Source organism: Pelmatolapia mariae, linkage group LG14, assembly GCF_036321145.2.
Source record: "Pelmatolapia mariae isolate MD_Pm_ZW linkage group LG14, Pm_UMD_F_2, whole genome shotgun sequence".
Lineage (NCBI taxonomy): Eukaryota > Metazoa > Chordata > Actinopteri > Cichliformes > Cichlidae > Pelmatolapia > Pelmatolapia mariae.
This window is the reverse complement of record NC_086239.1, coordinates 35,242,584-35,257,581: the sequence shown is the minus strand read 5'-3', so window position 1 is coordinate 35,257,581 and position 14,998 is coordinate 35,242,584. Positions and strand designations below refer to the sequence as shown.

The 14,998-nt window shown below is 42.2% G+C and overlaps 1 protein-coding gene across 1 annotated transcript; it reads left to right on the top strand.

The window, feature by feature from the left end:
- The first annotated feature begins 1,161 nt into the window (after positions 1 to 1,161).
- Positions 1,162 to 13,851, top strand: zgc:154093 (uncharacterized protein LOC777623 homolog). Its single transcript, XM_063493745.1, has 2 exons — positions 1,162 to 1,315; positions 10,685 to 13,851. The coding sequence occupies exon 2, from the start codon at positions 11,157 to 11,159 to the stop codon at positions 12,063 to 12,065; it is 909 nt and encodes a 302-aa protein (XP_063349815.1). The 5' UTR covers positions 1,162 to 1,315; positions 10,685 to 11,156; the 3' UTR covers positions 12,066 to 13,851.
- The last annotated feature ends 1,147 nt before the right edge of the window (positions 13,852 to 14,998 follow it).

The window sequence follows — 14,998 nt, the reverse complement described above, 5'->3', positions numbered from 1 at the left end:
TGATGTCTAAACAGATTAATAAAGACTCAGTCACTTAAAACAGCATTTATTTTCTGTGCTCAACTAAAAAAAAAAGAAACTGCAGCGTGAATTGCTGAGATTTTGAATGCAGCTCACAGCTCTCCAAACGTCTCACCATATTTTCCTTTATGAACACTAAACAAAGTCTGGTGAGGCATCCGAGAGACCTGCTCTCTGTTTTCTGAATCACTCTGCATCAGGCTGGCTGCTGACTGCAAAGCAGCAGGTCTGTGGTTTGGCGCCTGCTGCTAATCAAATTAAAGAACAGTACCCTCATCACCTCCACACCGTCTGTCACATCAGGAGATCAACAGTAAGAGAGCTCTGTAATTGGCTGGTTAAAGTGAACAGATGGTCAGTAAACTGCTCAGTTTCACTCGGACAGTACAAAGGGGTCAGTGGGGATGATTTAATTACTGATCAATTAAATATGAACGAGTTCATTCTGCAGTAAAGAAGTCATAAACTGAGATCTACGTCCTGATAGTAGGCTAATTCTCACCTTGTGACCTGTGACCTTTTATGGTTTCGCACCTGTAGATCAAAGAGACTCGCAGAGGTGCTTCATCACCTCAGTGTCTCGGCGGCTTCACTGCCCTTTCATGGTCATCTGTATGATTAACATTGTCGCTCGTGTGTTATCTGAGAAGTTCTGGTGGTTTCAGTCCCACGTGCTCATGTAACAGTTTATTAATCACAGCGTCTGCGCCTTCAGTGCCTGTGAGGCAAAGTGACACCGGAAGCTGTGATCTTTACCTTTAAAAAAATAAAAGTCCACACTCATTTTTGCCAAAATGAGTTGTTCTGTGTTGATTAAAAGGCATTAAATGGGTTCATTATCAAAGTGATTCTCAAAGACAGGGCTAAAGGATACGTATTTATTTTTATATTTACATTTTATAAAACAAGTAACAAATATTTCAAAAAATGTTCAAGATTAAATATCACGTTTAAGGTTATTTATATTGCCTTAGTGCTTTTTATTTATTTATTTATTTCGTGTCCCCACTGAGTCCAAGGGTGGTGGGTGATACAAAATGCGACAGCGCTTTAGAGGAGGATTATCTTATTTTGAAAATCCTGACCGGAAGCATTCCCTGCTCAGTGCTGCAGACTTGCCTCCTCTAAGGGAAGAAGAGCTGACTAGTTTACTTTCTCCGCTCAGAGCGCTCAAGAGACAGTAGTAAGCCGTCACTAAGAGGTTTACCTGCCCTGCACCTCAGCCCTGTGTCGGTGGATTTTACGACCAAACTAGAAGAGTGGGTTTATTTCCCGGAGAATGACGGAGCTGTAGGTAAATATCAGAGAAATCACTTTATTTGATCATTTTTTGTGTGGTCAGCTGTTGATTTGTGGTTATAGATTACACTTTGAGGAGATTTGTAGTTTTGTGTAACAAAAATAAGAAGAATGAAGCAGTGTGTGATTTTATTTATAAACATGTGTGTGTGTTTTCTGAGAGGCACTCCCTTTAGTTTCAGCGTGCGCTGCGTGCGCACTTTGGCTCAACGAGCAGACAAATCTGAAGGAACGCAGTGTTTAAAAATAAAGGTTTCAGCACGTGTCCCCGACTCCTGACGTCATAAACAACGTAAAGCTATGCGTGTTTAAAGAATTTAATTTCTAAAATACTTTTTTTCTGGTGACACAATATAGCCAGACTCTTATTTCATCCACCAGTCATCGCTGACTCACCGCGCAGTGACAGAATAGGCGATGTTGGACAATCGCTCCCCATCTGGGTTCGTGATGATCTAATTTCTAAGAAGATTAAGTGTTGCAGAAGAAGCGCCTTAGACATCCCCCCAGACGGGTGAGGCTGGCATATTACTCCATTTTATAGCACGTCACTGCTACATGTGCTGCTTGAGGAGCAAACTACTACCCAAGAGTGGAGGTCACAGCCAGGAGACACTCGCTGTAAGAGTCTGATGTTTTGTTTTTGTAAAAAATATGTATGTATATCGGCTAAAGTTTATTAATACTTAAAAACAAAAGCCTTGTGGGCCAGTCAGAGCTGACTGGACCTGTATCTGTGGCTGCATGTGTCGATTAGACTTCAAAGATTTGCTCCAATGGTACCAATCAGTCAGCTGCAGGAAGGCTTCAGGAGGACATGGGATGATCTGAGAGGCTGCAGTTACATAACGCGCACGGAGGGAGAGAGGGGAAGTTAACTAGAGTTCGCCTTCATTCAGTTTGGCAGCATTTTAGAATAGAATAGAATAGAATAGAAAAATAGAATATTTTTGATTGTTATCCTCCAGACATTTATGAGCGGGTAGGGGAGGAACAGTAACGTTAAACATAAAGCCTGAAAAAAAGGGTTTGTTCAACATTAAAGACTCATTAGAGCGCACATTGCTTCACCTGGGGTTTCACATGCAGTCTGCTTTACTGGTACTTAACAATAATCGCTGTGAGTTATCAGCTAAGGAGAAACAGGCTGGATGTATACCCACGGCACGAATGATAGATGGAAAATTAGTCCCCATTAACTCTCAGACACAAACTGCATTAGCGTGAAACCACCGTGTGGGAAAACAGCCAGATAACAGACGGAGTAAGCTTTGCTTTTATGGCAAAAATAAACGGATTAATGGAGGAGAAAAAAAATGCTTTTGTCAACAGTCGCCTGCTGAGCGCAATTACGCGCCACTCTGCGGAGAATAACAACAATGAAAGCAGCCGCAGAGTCGTGCGTTCAGGCGTGTAGTACGTGTTTGTCCCAGGAGATGACAGGACTCATGGGTGGCTCCGGTCCGTTTTGGTGGAGAGACTTTAAACAAACTGGGCCTGAGAGCAGAAACAGATGTTAGTTCGGCCTCCTCTGTGGTTGATTGCATCATCAGCAGTGGCCCAAATTCCAGCTTCCAGGAAAGGTGATGCAAAGAAATACCAACCAGCCGTCTGAAAGAGTTTCTCCCTCCGTTCGTATTTAGGCTGATAGGGCGAATAGGAGGAGTACACATGTATGTGATGCCCACCTCGGTGTGTCACAGTGAGGCTCGGAGGTCAGTCAGTTTTATGTTGATGTTGTGGTTGAGACAGAATTGCGCTGGGAACCCACGCTTGAGCTCAAGGACAACAAACATTGGAGTCACGCTTCATCGACACTACAAAGCTCCCAGTAGGGGTACGTGTGTGAGAGCGTGTATTCATGTATTCATATCTTTGTGGGTACCAAAAACTGAAAGTTTACTACTTGTGGGGCCCAAAATCCTGGTCCCCACAAGTTTGAAGGCATTTTGAGACTCAAAATGTCGTTTTGGTGACAGGGTTACAATTAGGTTATAGTCAGGTTTAGGGTGAGGGTTAGCCATTCATTTTTCATGGTTAGGGTAAGGGGCTAGGGAAAGCATTATGTCAATTAGATGTCCCCACAAGACATGAATACCCGACGTGTGTGTTTTTTTAGAAACGATGGTAAAAGCCAGGGATAAGAAACTGGTTTTAGAGAGATCTACTAAAAAACGAGAAGCGCTGCGATTGGTTGTCTGATCTTTTGGGAACTGGCTGCATAATTAATTGCACTCCTTGTGATCTTGTATTAAGTAATTCAAGTCTGTCCCAGCCATCAGTGTGAGTGTCTCTCTGTGTAATCGTGATGACTTCAGTGATTGAATTTCCTCACTAATAACATTACACAACAGTCTCCTCTCTGTCACTTAGATGCAAGCTAAGTTTGTAGCTCTGCGACTCCTACACAAAACTGTCTTCGCTGCAGGAATATGACCACGTTTTCTCCTACAAATGGGTGACAAATTAAAATAAAAGGAAAGAAAACTCGGGGCCAGAACAGCTTGATTACTTTGAGGCACGATTTTCCAGAGAAGAAAAGGAGTGCCAGTCTTCCTCATTTGGTGTTTTGATGATGGTGGTGGGGAGCACTGGTCCAAAAATACTTCAGTTAGGTCAAGATGACTGATGACTGTGAAGGAATAGAATATGATTCATATCATTTTCTCACTAATCAGACTAGTTACTGAACCTTCAGGCTCTATGGATCGGACTGTTTTCATCCCAGAAGAAACCTCCCCCATTATTTCATCACCGGATAAAAGCAGTCACTCAGAAAGGAGGCCAGCCAGCCATGCCCATCCCACAAAACTAATAATGAAGCCTGTTAGTTAGAAATTGAGTTATATCTGATACTATTTTTTTTAAAAGTGTCTTACACGTTTTTTCATGAATTAACTGGAATAACTCGAGTAACTCTTTGAGATTTTTGTTTTAAACAGTTCAGGGATAAATTTAAAAACTCGTTCTATACCTGAGTCCTCATTGTATTTTTTAAGATAATGTTGAGAGTGAGTGGACAAACATGACTTTTTCTGTTACAGTATTTTTGCCAGAGTAAAAATAAACGATATCACAGATTCTCTGCTTCCCAAAAACACGTCTCAGTCTCCACCTCTCCACAAAAGTTGACCAGCTTTGTTGGAATGACCCTTCCTCCAAATTTACAAGAGTGCCCGAACATGCAAGCAAAAATATCCCCCCCCCGGAGCAAAAAGAGAGGCCCAGCAGTTTGTTTGCCGCTCTCAGCTGTTTCTGAGTCTGTAGGTGTTGTAATTGTAGATGCATATTGGGATTGTTAGACCATGAAAGTGCTGGAGATACGTTTTGATGGCCACGTTATCGAAAGTTTAGTTGGAAAATTTGAAAATAACAAATAAATAGCATAAAAAGCTTTGACACGTAGAGATCCATTAAAAATAAATGAAAAAATAAAGCATTTTGTCTCCTTTTCCAGGCCTTTTGAGTCAAATTTAGCAAATTTAACCATAAAACTCATAAAAATCCAGAGAAACTGTTTCTCCAGCGTCTGAAGATGCCTCCACCCTTCTGTACCAGTTCTGACCGGTCCAGTATTCCTGTTTGTCTTTGCACTGTTGTGGTCAGTCTCATTATATTTTTTTAGTTCATCAGGCGTGGTGTTTCTTTGCTTGGACTTGTGCTGCATAAATATAACTGGTATTTTTTTGCCCCCTTTGTGTTAAAATGAGCGCTGACAAGTTAATGTCGCTTTCTTTATGACTCTCAGAGGCTCAAATTAGACGGAGCTGTTTATGATGTCATCTTAATGTTCTCGCTGTCAGACGGAGAGAGTTGCTGCTCCGCTCGGTTCCTTTGCCGCTCGTAGCTGTTTGTGCAAAGTGTCGTTGGAGGAGCAGAGAGAGAAATGGAGGAAATGAGGGTGTAAATCACATTTGGTACAATAGGCAATAAAAGATGCCATAATGTCATCTATGGGATGGTGAAGTCATATTTTGAAGTCTTGTTTTGTCCCTAATCATAGGCTTCAATTTCACCCATCAGAACTGGAGCTTCTTGGATGGGCTCATAGAACAAATATCCACATAACAACCCACATTATTTATCATTCAAAATGCTCCAAAAATTCCACTCAAGACGTGCAATTCAGTGAGGTGAGTTAGTGGAGAGGCAGCCTACGCCAGTGCATGCATCCACTTGTCATTCAGATAAGAATTTCAAGCTCAGAGCCTGAAAACAGGTTAAATGGGTGATTTATACCTCTGTGGAAGTGCCTTAAACCTGCAGCCTTTCTGTTGTCCAGCAGGGGGCGACTTGTCGTTAGTCTGGATATATAGAATTCTATTAGAAAACAGGCTTCACGTCCCTTGCTCTATGACATTGGTAAACACCTTCCTGATGAGTTTGTTGTCTCAGTTGCTTGTTTGAAGTGATACTGAACACAGGGCAATGTTTACTTTTGGAAATTTTGATTGTAAGCCCAACAAGGGACAATTGTTGAAAATCAGCAATAGCTATAAACTTATGTGCGTTACATCAGTTTCATGTTTGTACTTGGACTATGTTAAACTGCACTGTCCCTTTTAAATAAATAAATTCAAAATTATGGTCTGCATTAGAGTCACAAAGGAGGATAATGCATGTTTCATAGCAGGCCTTAGTTGGGATATGAGTACGCAGTGACCCTCGTTTCAATGTTGGATACACCGCTCAATCGGCAAAAACGCTCAGTTCGAGGCTTCATCAGAGGACTTTACCGGTGGGTGACGTCACTGCGGCTACATCAAGAGGACATTCATGGAACTGCAGTTTTTGGCACTTCCACGTTGGTTTAGGAGGTTTCAGTTGTTGTTACAGATCAGGCCTGTATTGGCTTTTACTGACCCGTGATTATCTGTGAGCTCAATTGTGTCTTTTTCTTTAAATAGTCTTGTTGGAGTTTAGCCACATTTAGCCACATTCATACAACTCAGGAGGAACCATTTCACTTTTTACTACACTACGTTTACCCTGCAATAATTGCTGTCGTGCAGGATAAGATCTGACGTCTGAAACATGATGATGATGAAGAAGCATGGATGTAACCAGTGTAACGTCACCCATCAGTGGGGTTTTGAAGCCTCAGGCTGAGCATTTGGACTTTTACCATTTTGACTTTTTTCAGCTTGGGGTGCAACTGAGGGAGAAACCGCTCATGATGACTTGTCAATCACAAAATAGCCACACCCTGACTCATACTCTGCTTCATCTTCCTTCTTGGTCTAATTCCTGGAAACCAGAATTTTGAGTGAATATCATATTGTGTTAATTGAGACTTCAAACTCGTGATTTAAACAATAAACGCATTAAGAAAGTCTTTAGGCCTCCATAGAGGCCCGACACTAACTGGGCTGAAAACACCTGGAGTGTTAATAATAAGTGGAAAGTTACCCTTTCATGTCTTTGCCAGTATCGGGGGAAGGGTTTGGGGTGTTTTCACCCATCAGACACTGTCTGAACTTCCGATTGCTCATCACAGAAGAGAGCCGTGTGTCTTCATCCCGGAGATTTGAGTTCATCAGATCATCGTGTGTCAGAGCTGAGCTAATTAAAACAGACAGTACAACAAATGATTCAGGTCTGCTTAACTGGAACTACTTCAGTCAACTGCCAGGACCTCCCGACATGATCAAGACGACCTGTTAAAAGTCAAACTGAGCATCAGAAAAGGGAAGAAAGGTGATATAAGTGACTTTGAGTGTGGTGTGGTTGTTGGTGACAAACATGTTGGTTTGAGTGTTGCAGAAGCTGCTGATCTGCTGAGATTTTCCTACACAAACATCCGTAGGATTTACAGGGAAGGGTCCAAAAAAGAGAAAATGAGCGTCGGTTTTCTAGGCAAGAATGCTTTGTTGATGTCAAAGGTCACAGGAGAAGACCAGACTGCGCTGAGCTGACAGGAAGGCAGCACTAACTCAAATAGCTGTGCAGAAAAGCATCACTGAGCATGCAGCACATCAAACCTTGAAGGAGATGCGTTATGGCAGCAGAAGACCACAGTGCGCACTCCTGTCAGCTTTTCTTGGCACACTTTGGGCTCTTTAGTACCAACATTTAAATTCCTCAGTCCACCTGAGTGTTGCTGCTGACCATGTCCATGTCTTTACAGCCATGGTGTGCTGATCTTCTGATAACTGCTTCCAGCAGGATAACACACCGTGTCACACACCTCAAATTATCTCAGTTACTCAAGTGGCCTTCACAGTCACCTGATCTCAATCCAATCGAGCACCTTTGTGATGTACTGGAACAGGAGATTCACATCATGGATGTGCAGCTGATAAATCTGCAGTAACTGTGTGATGCTGTCAACTAAATATGTACCAAAATATTTGAGGGAAGCTTGCAGCACCTTGTTGAACCTGTGCCATGAAGAATTAATGCAGTTGTGAACGAAAAACCAGTACTAGCAAGCTGTACCTAATGAAGCGTCCGGGGAGTGTATCTCATAGTTGTTTTTAGCAGCTTTTAAATAAGATTTCACTTTTTTTTTTCACTCAAATATCTAAAAACCACCAATGCTCAGTGGGCTCTGTTGTGACAGAGAGGATAACTACTTGTAATGTCATTAAAACGCATCCAGTCGGTTTGGTTAAAAGAATAAATGAGAGCTGCATAGTTTCTAATCATTTATCAGCACAGTGAAGTTTGACCTCAGTCTTAAATGAACCTGAACCCAAAGCCACTCTCTGTTTTCACACTCTGAATGCTGGTTAAAGAAACCTCCCCCTCTCTTTCTGTTTACTGAATTTGAGAAAAGCAAATTTCACTTGTGTTGCATTTGTTCTTCAGTGCAAACGCTCCTGTTAGTCTGACTGTTTTTATTCCAGGGTGTAACCTGTGAGGAATCTTTTTTTCCACATAGCAGTGTTTTGAAACTTCAGGCCTCATTAAAGCGTGTCCCCGGGGTGGCCTGCATGTGTCGCAGGATACATGTTGCAACGCGAAAAGACTCCACCAAAGCTAAAGTTCTCCCGTTTGTGCCGGCGGTTTCCCAAGAACTCCGTTTGACGGGGCAGCTGGAAAATACGAAAAGACGGAAATAAAATCCTGATGAACTGATGAGAGTTTGTCCCAGAGCAAAATCACAGGAGGACTGAGAATTTCTGAAGAAGTGAAGCAACTTGTATAAAAGAAGCAAACACAGTTCAATCTCAAACTGAACTCAGAGTTTACTCATTTCAGACCCTCTTTCAAATTTCAAGCTGCATGTTTTTTGTACTCTAACCTGACCTCAGTCTGACCCCAGTGTGAGATTCACAGGTCCCCTTCAGATGCCTCTGTGATGTGCTGGAAACTCTGAAGCTGAGCTAAAAATCTGATTCTGGTATTTTTAATGTTTATTAAGTATTTAAAAAGCTAAAAAAAATAAGCACGACTGAGTCAGAACTGATAACAGTCATCAGAAATACAAAGATTTAACACTGTAACGATTCAGAGCTGCACAAATCAACCCTGCTGATAAACAGTTTTTTCACTCCGAGACCGAGGAACGAATATGACTCAAGACAGCAGATTTTATTTGTTGAAAGAGATCTGTTTAAGCAATCCAAAGTATTCTCAATGTACTTCCTCAGTAAACACACCCAGTGAGGGTCGGGCAGTCACAAGAAACACATGACGGCTGTGTGATTTAAAGAAAAATGTTTTTATGCTCATTGCGAGCGTGCTTCTCTCATTTCTAAACACGGGGACCGCACATAAAGCAGCAATTTGACTCACAAGATCTGAAAATTATACAAGAAAACAAACTGGTCAAGACCAAATTCTTCCAAAGGTTGACCAAAAGTGGGTCAACTGGTTTTTAACATACGACCAGATGGCTCTGAACTGGTTCTGCTGTTTCTCTGTTTTTCTAAACGATGCATGGAAAGCTTTTCTCTAATCCACCTATTAAATGATGGAAGCTTGTCTGATTTCCTCTGCATGAGAATGCAAGTCTTTGGGTCACTGAAGAAGCAAAAGCAACAGCAGCAGAGACGGTGTCAAAAATGACAGGACTCAGAGAGCGAGTGTAGCTTTAACCAAGGGAAGTACTGCCGTTTCCAGGGTTATTAAACTAACCTTAAATAAACTAAAACAGTTTTTTTTTTTTTTTTTGTTTTTTTAGATCATCACCCAATCTAAGGTTTATGCCTCAGCTGCCCTAAATTAACAGAACTGGTAATTACCAAAAATCAGTTATTATATTTGTCTAATGGTAATTTACTCTTTAAATTATATTTTTAATATTAAATTATAATAATTGTTATCCGTGAATTTTCAAATGTACTTTTACCAAAAATACTGAAAAAATATAAAAAAATTTTTTAATTAAGGCACCAAATTACAGTTTTTTGCAAACACGAACAAAAAATTTGTTTTAGCGGTTGACTCTTATGCTTGATTAATTTCTCACTTCTCAGACTTCAGGTTGCCAGCTCAGATTTGGGTATCTAAACGTAAATTCAGTCATTTTTTTCTGACAGATATCTAAATTATTTGTGTACTTGTCTTTATGACAGGTGCTCTAATACATTTTTTTTAAACACTGTAGGTGTAAAAACCGGACTTAACTACTCTTTTCTGCTCTTACCGAGCACACAAACTGCTTTTTACTACTGGCCTCTTTCAGCCATTCACACTAGCTGTTTTTTTCCATTCCTAAGCAGTTTAACACAGATGCATAAGGTCAGCGTGTTACTGAGCACAGAACAAATTCACACCTCAGACACTTTGTCAGTATCGGATATTTCCCTGTTTTTTCACCCCTTTATTGTTTTCTAACCATTGGTGAGGCGACTCTCAGTGTTAGTAGGTTTAATCTGCTATGACTGAAGTAAAAGAGTGGAAACTGAAGAGCTGTGGATAAACTGTAATAACTGTGGTCCTGAAAAACCTGCACTTCTACATGTTTAACCAGTTAAATAACTGGAGTTCTGATCTCGAGGCTTCGGGTGTTCCCTGTGTCTTTCTCGGGAAAGACACTTTATTTCCTGATGAGATGCTGTGATTAGGCACGAGGTGTTTTGAAACCGACAGTTTCGGTGTGGTAATTTGTGTTTCCACTGACGAAGCAGAAGGGTCTTTGAGAATGCAAGACTAATGCGTGACTCTGTAAGAGCAGCCCGAGGACCTCCAGTCACACATTTTCACACAGTGTGGGGCAGGCAGGGCCCTCTGAGCAAACACTGTGGATTCTTGGAGTGTTTTCCTTCAAGTGTCCTCTGGCTCTCTGAAAAAAGTGCTTGTAAATCTCCCCCCTGGCTTCATTCCTCACTCTGTCCCATCTATCTGCTTTTCCTCTCCCCCTCGATCTCTTTCAGCCTCTTTTTGACTCCCTTTTCGCTCTGATTTCTCCTCACAGATCTCCAGTGTTTTGATGTCACATTCCTGAAGTTTCTGAGGAACTTGGAGAACCGACCGGGCAGCAGACGGCAAGGCAGCCAGAGATCCCAGTCTTGATCCCCTGCGTGCTCTTTGCCTGAGCCGGGATAAAGACGAGAGTTTGAGGAGACGAGGGCTCGGCGTTCGCTTTGATATGGATTTTCTGCGTAGGAGGGGAAGACAGAGGGAACTGATCTGAGGTCAAGGCCTTTCTCCTCTCCCTTCCTGAGTCACATGTCAGTGTGAGGCTCAACCGCCGGGTTGCTATCGCTACTCTGACCGACCTAAATACTTGTTTACTCGCTTGGAGAAGCAGCACAGACTGGATATCTGAGCTGAGAGTGGGGAAAAACAGCCAAGAGAGCTTCTTATCAACTCAGCACTGTTTGCTTCCCGCTGAAATTCTCCAGCTGGAGCTCAAACGGCCCGAGGAACCCAACATCCACATCAAGATGCCTGCAAAGACGCCCATGTACCTAAAAACAACGACTCCCAAGAAGGGAAAGAAGCTGAAGCTCCGGGACGTCCTCTCAGGTGACATGATCAGCCCCCCGCTGGGCGACGTGCGTCACAGCGCACACGTAGGGCCTGAAGGCGAGGGCGACATGTTTGGAGACGTGGGCTTCCTCCAGGGTAAGATGGACATGCTGCCACCCACGAGCCGGACGCAGAACGGCCACGCCCGCTCGCACAGTGTGGAGAGAGACTTGGGAGACGGCCTCACCGCAAAAGAGGACGTGCACAGCTACGCCTTTAACGGCTTCCATTACCAGCACTCGTCCAGCGGCCTGCTGAAGAACACCATCTCCATGCCTGTGTTCATCGCTCACGAACAGGCTCCACCCAAACCGCCGCGCCTCCATCTGGATGGTCCCTCCCACCACCATCAGCAGCCTCCTGCGGCTAGTCCCAAACAGAACAATGGCTGCAGCCAGGCAGACGGTCAGCGCCAGCAGCACCCGACTGTGTCGCTCAGTGAGAACGGCGTGGTGGGTCGCTTGGCGTCCGAGCCCTGCCGTGACATCTCCCTCTCCCCAGCCATCCGCAGACTCGTCCCCTCCTCCGGCTCCCTCTCTGAGGGCTCCTCTGAGGACTCCATGTCAGAGATCTGCGGGCCACAGGACGTTCGCCGGGGCCTCAGCCTGGACTCCGACACCTACCTGAGCAACGAGGATCTTCGGAGCGAACGCAGCGAGTCGCCCTGCACCGTCTTCCACCACGCCGGCCTCACAAAGCCCTCTGATGTGTCGCGCTCTGACTCCATTGCGGGGTTGAACCTGGATCTGGGCCCATCCATCCTGGAGGATGTGTTGAGCATCATGGACCGCTACAAAGCTGAGGACAACCACTGCGAGCTGTGATTGAGATTAATGAGACAAAAAGATATATTTATACATGGTTTAATGTATCCTTTAAAACTCTGAACAGACTGATGGAGACAAAAGATGGAGGGACTGACGGAGGAGGGAGGAGAACTTTTTTTTTTTTTCTTCATCAACTCCTGAGAGCCGAGTCTGAAGGCGATAAAAGACTTCAAGAAGCTTGAAGTGCAGGAAGTTGCTGCTCGAGCCTTCAAAGCTGAACCTCATGCACATAGACATTTAAACTATAACACGGGGTTGCCAACGGTTACATGCACACCATCATTCTCACGGTGTCCAAACAAATCTGCAGACCCTCCTTTATTTAAAACAAATACACCCATTTGCATCTATTTTTTTGGGAAGGTGTTTTCTGCCCATTTTAGAACCAAAACAGGTCAATAAACATCCTGTTGCTTTCAGCTGATGGGGGAAGTCTTTCCTGTGAGTGTATTAAATACCTGCAGCTTCACAAGGATACATGTGAGAGTCCCCACAGTGAAACAGCTGCAAATATTTAACCAAACAGTCTAACAGAGCTAACTTTATTAGTTATTTAGAACTATTAATTAACCCTGCAACAAAGCTTTTCAAAAAAACTTTTCAACTTACAGTGTTTATGGATGTTTACCATAATAGCAGGCTATATAGGAGGATGACACCTTTAATCATTAATTTAACCAATAAAATAAGCCAAGAGTTGTTTAGAATTTTACCAGCAAAACAAATTTGGCAGATTTATCCTGAAAATTACCTAAAATACGTCGCGGCACCTCTCTCTGGGTTATTTAAAGCGAGGAGGCATCCAAAAATGACACACAAAAAAAGATTATCGTCTTTTAAAACTGTCCCACATTCTGAGACAGCTTCCCACATTTTTAATGGACCTAGTATAGAGAAGTAAAACAGCTGTGCTTATCCACAAGTACATCCCAGCTGAAAGCGTGGGATAGAGAAGTGTGCAAAAACTACCCAATCACTTGCACAAACAAGTTATCAGAGGAAATACAGGCTGTCCTTCACCTGTGACCTGCATCATTTTTGTGTGTTTAATTGTCCCACATAAACATCGCCACCCTCATCTCACCCCAACTGACAGCTGAAAGTTGGCAACCCTGCTCCAAGTTAACCAGCACAGTTGCAGTAACATCACCACTGCTCCCTTTAATCTGTATCGCCTGCTAATCTGACTCTCACTGAGGATTTCCTGATCACTTCTCTGCAGAGTTAAATATACTTGTCTCCAGACCAGCCTGGGAAAACAGGAGGAATCTCCAGCTGCACAGCTATTTAACTCTTTCAGGATAAATGTGTATTTATGCAGAAGAGTTAACGTTACGTACATAGACTAAGCTACAAACTGCTAATACTACTAGTTTAATGCTGCAGGTTAAATTCTTCATCTTTGCTTTCTAAGGTGTGATTTGGGGCTGAAATGTTGACATCTTCACTCTTTTACTTAAACTCCACTGCTGCTGACTTTACTGTCATCCTCTAATATGATTGTATCCCATTTAATCAACATTTCACTGGCAGGTTTAACCTTGTTTTTTATCATCAGAGAGAAGCTGGGTATGCTCAATGTTGGTGTTGTTTAAAAGCTTTAAGGGTAAGAATAAGAAAAGGTGCTGCTTTGAGTTTTGAGATATCTGTCTTTATACATGCTGTGGCTCACTCTCTGCCTCCCTGACGTTCACTGTCTGCATGATCACAGTAGCCTATTATTCAAATGTCATCTATGGTGTATGATTAATCTGTAAATGTACAAATAAAATGTTTCCTACTACAAAAACGTTGCGGTTGCTTCTTCGCAGACACACACTTTAAAGACATTAACACTAGTAGGCATACTTTATGGGTGTTTTTCACATGCAGCGATGAGGTGAATAAAGATTTCCAAACCTCTGAACCACAGTGACGTAATTACAAAGAAAAAAAAATACAGAAAAAAAAGATTCATTTTTAATAGTTTTCAGATTAAATTTCAAACCACTAAAAACTAGTTTTCAATTCAGTGCAGGTGCAGTAAAAGTGTAAATCTGTATAAATAAATGTTAATATGTGTGAAACTGAAGAACCTGGAAAGCAAAAAACAGCAACAAAGGAGTGTAATTTTGTTGACGGTCTATTTAAAATTATTTATTAATATATTCTGAGAATTCAGATTGCTTTGTTTTGGTAGCGGATGAAAAACGCATCCTAATAGGAGTATTTTTGAAAGGACTCTAGTGATTCTAGTGTGCACAAGGGCGATTTTATTGCTATGTGCTGCCCCCGTGTGGTCACTCTTTGGAATGGCAACTCTTTAAAATGGCTAAAATCTCATTAATGCAGCTGACTTAGAACTACTTCCGGAAAAGCCTGTGAAAATAAAGTTATATAATAGGGTATTCCAAATAACACAAAAATATAATGAAATTACCCAACACATGCATGCATTTGCTGTACGCGCTGAAGCCCAAATAATAAACGAAAGCATCGAGAAAGCACAGCTGTGAATTATAACTATAAGGTAACAAGCAAGACGACCGAAAAGTCACATTTACCTCTACACAATAAGATGTAACAGCTGTTTGTGTCGATGTTTGCTAACACACAGTATACCATTAAACACTGAAGCTCATGCGATTCTAACTGTTGGGTTATGTTCTTTTTCAAACTATTCACCGGAAATTAAATTGTTATATGACTCGAATGTGGTCAAAGTTAGCGTCGATAGCAGCAGGCTAACACTTCCAGTTGAAGTAGTCGTAGTCAAATATAAATATAAACACATAAATAAAATAAATAAAAGGAGATAATAACTATAAACTGATTAAATAAAGGGTTTTTAAATGTAACTTCGAAGCATTACAGAGGACTATTTAGTTTTCCTTTTGGCCTGCAGGGGGCGGAAATCCGTCTGATAGCGTTTAAACGATAAACGAAGAAGA

Coding starts and splice junctions, on each gene's coding strand:
- zgc:154093 (XM_063493745.1), top strand. CDS start 11,157: ATGCCTGCAAAGACGCCCATGTACCTAAAAACAACGACTCCCAAGAAG.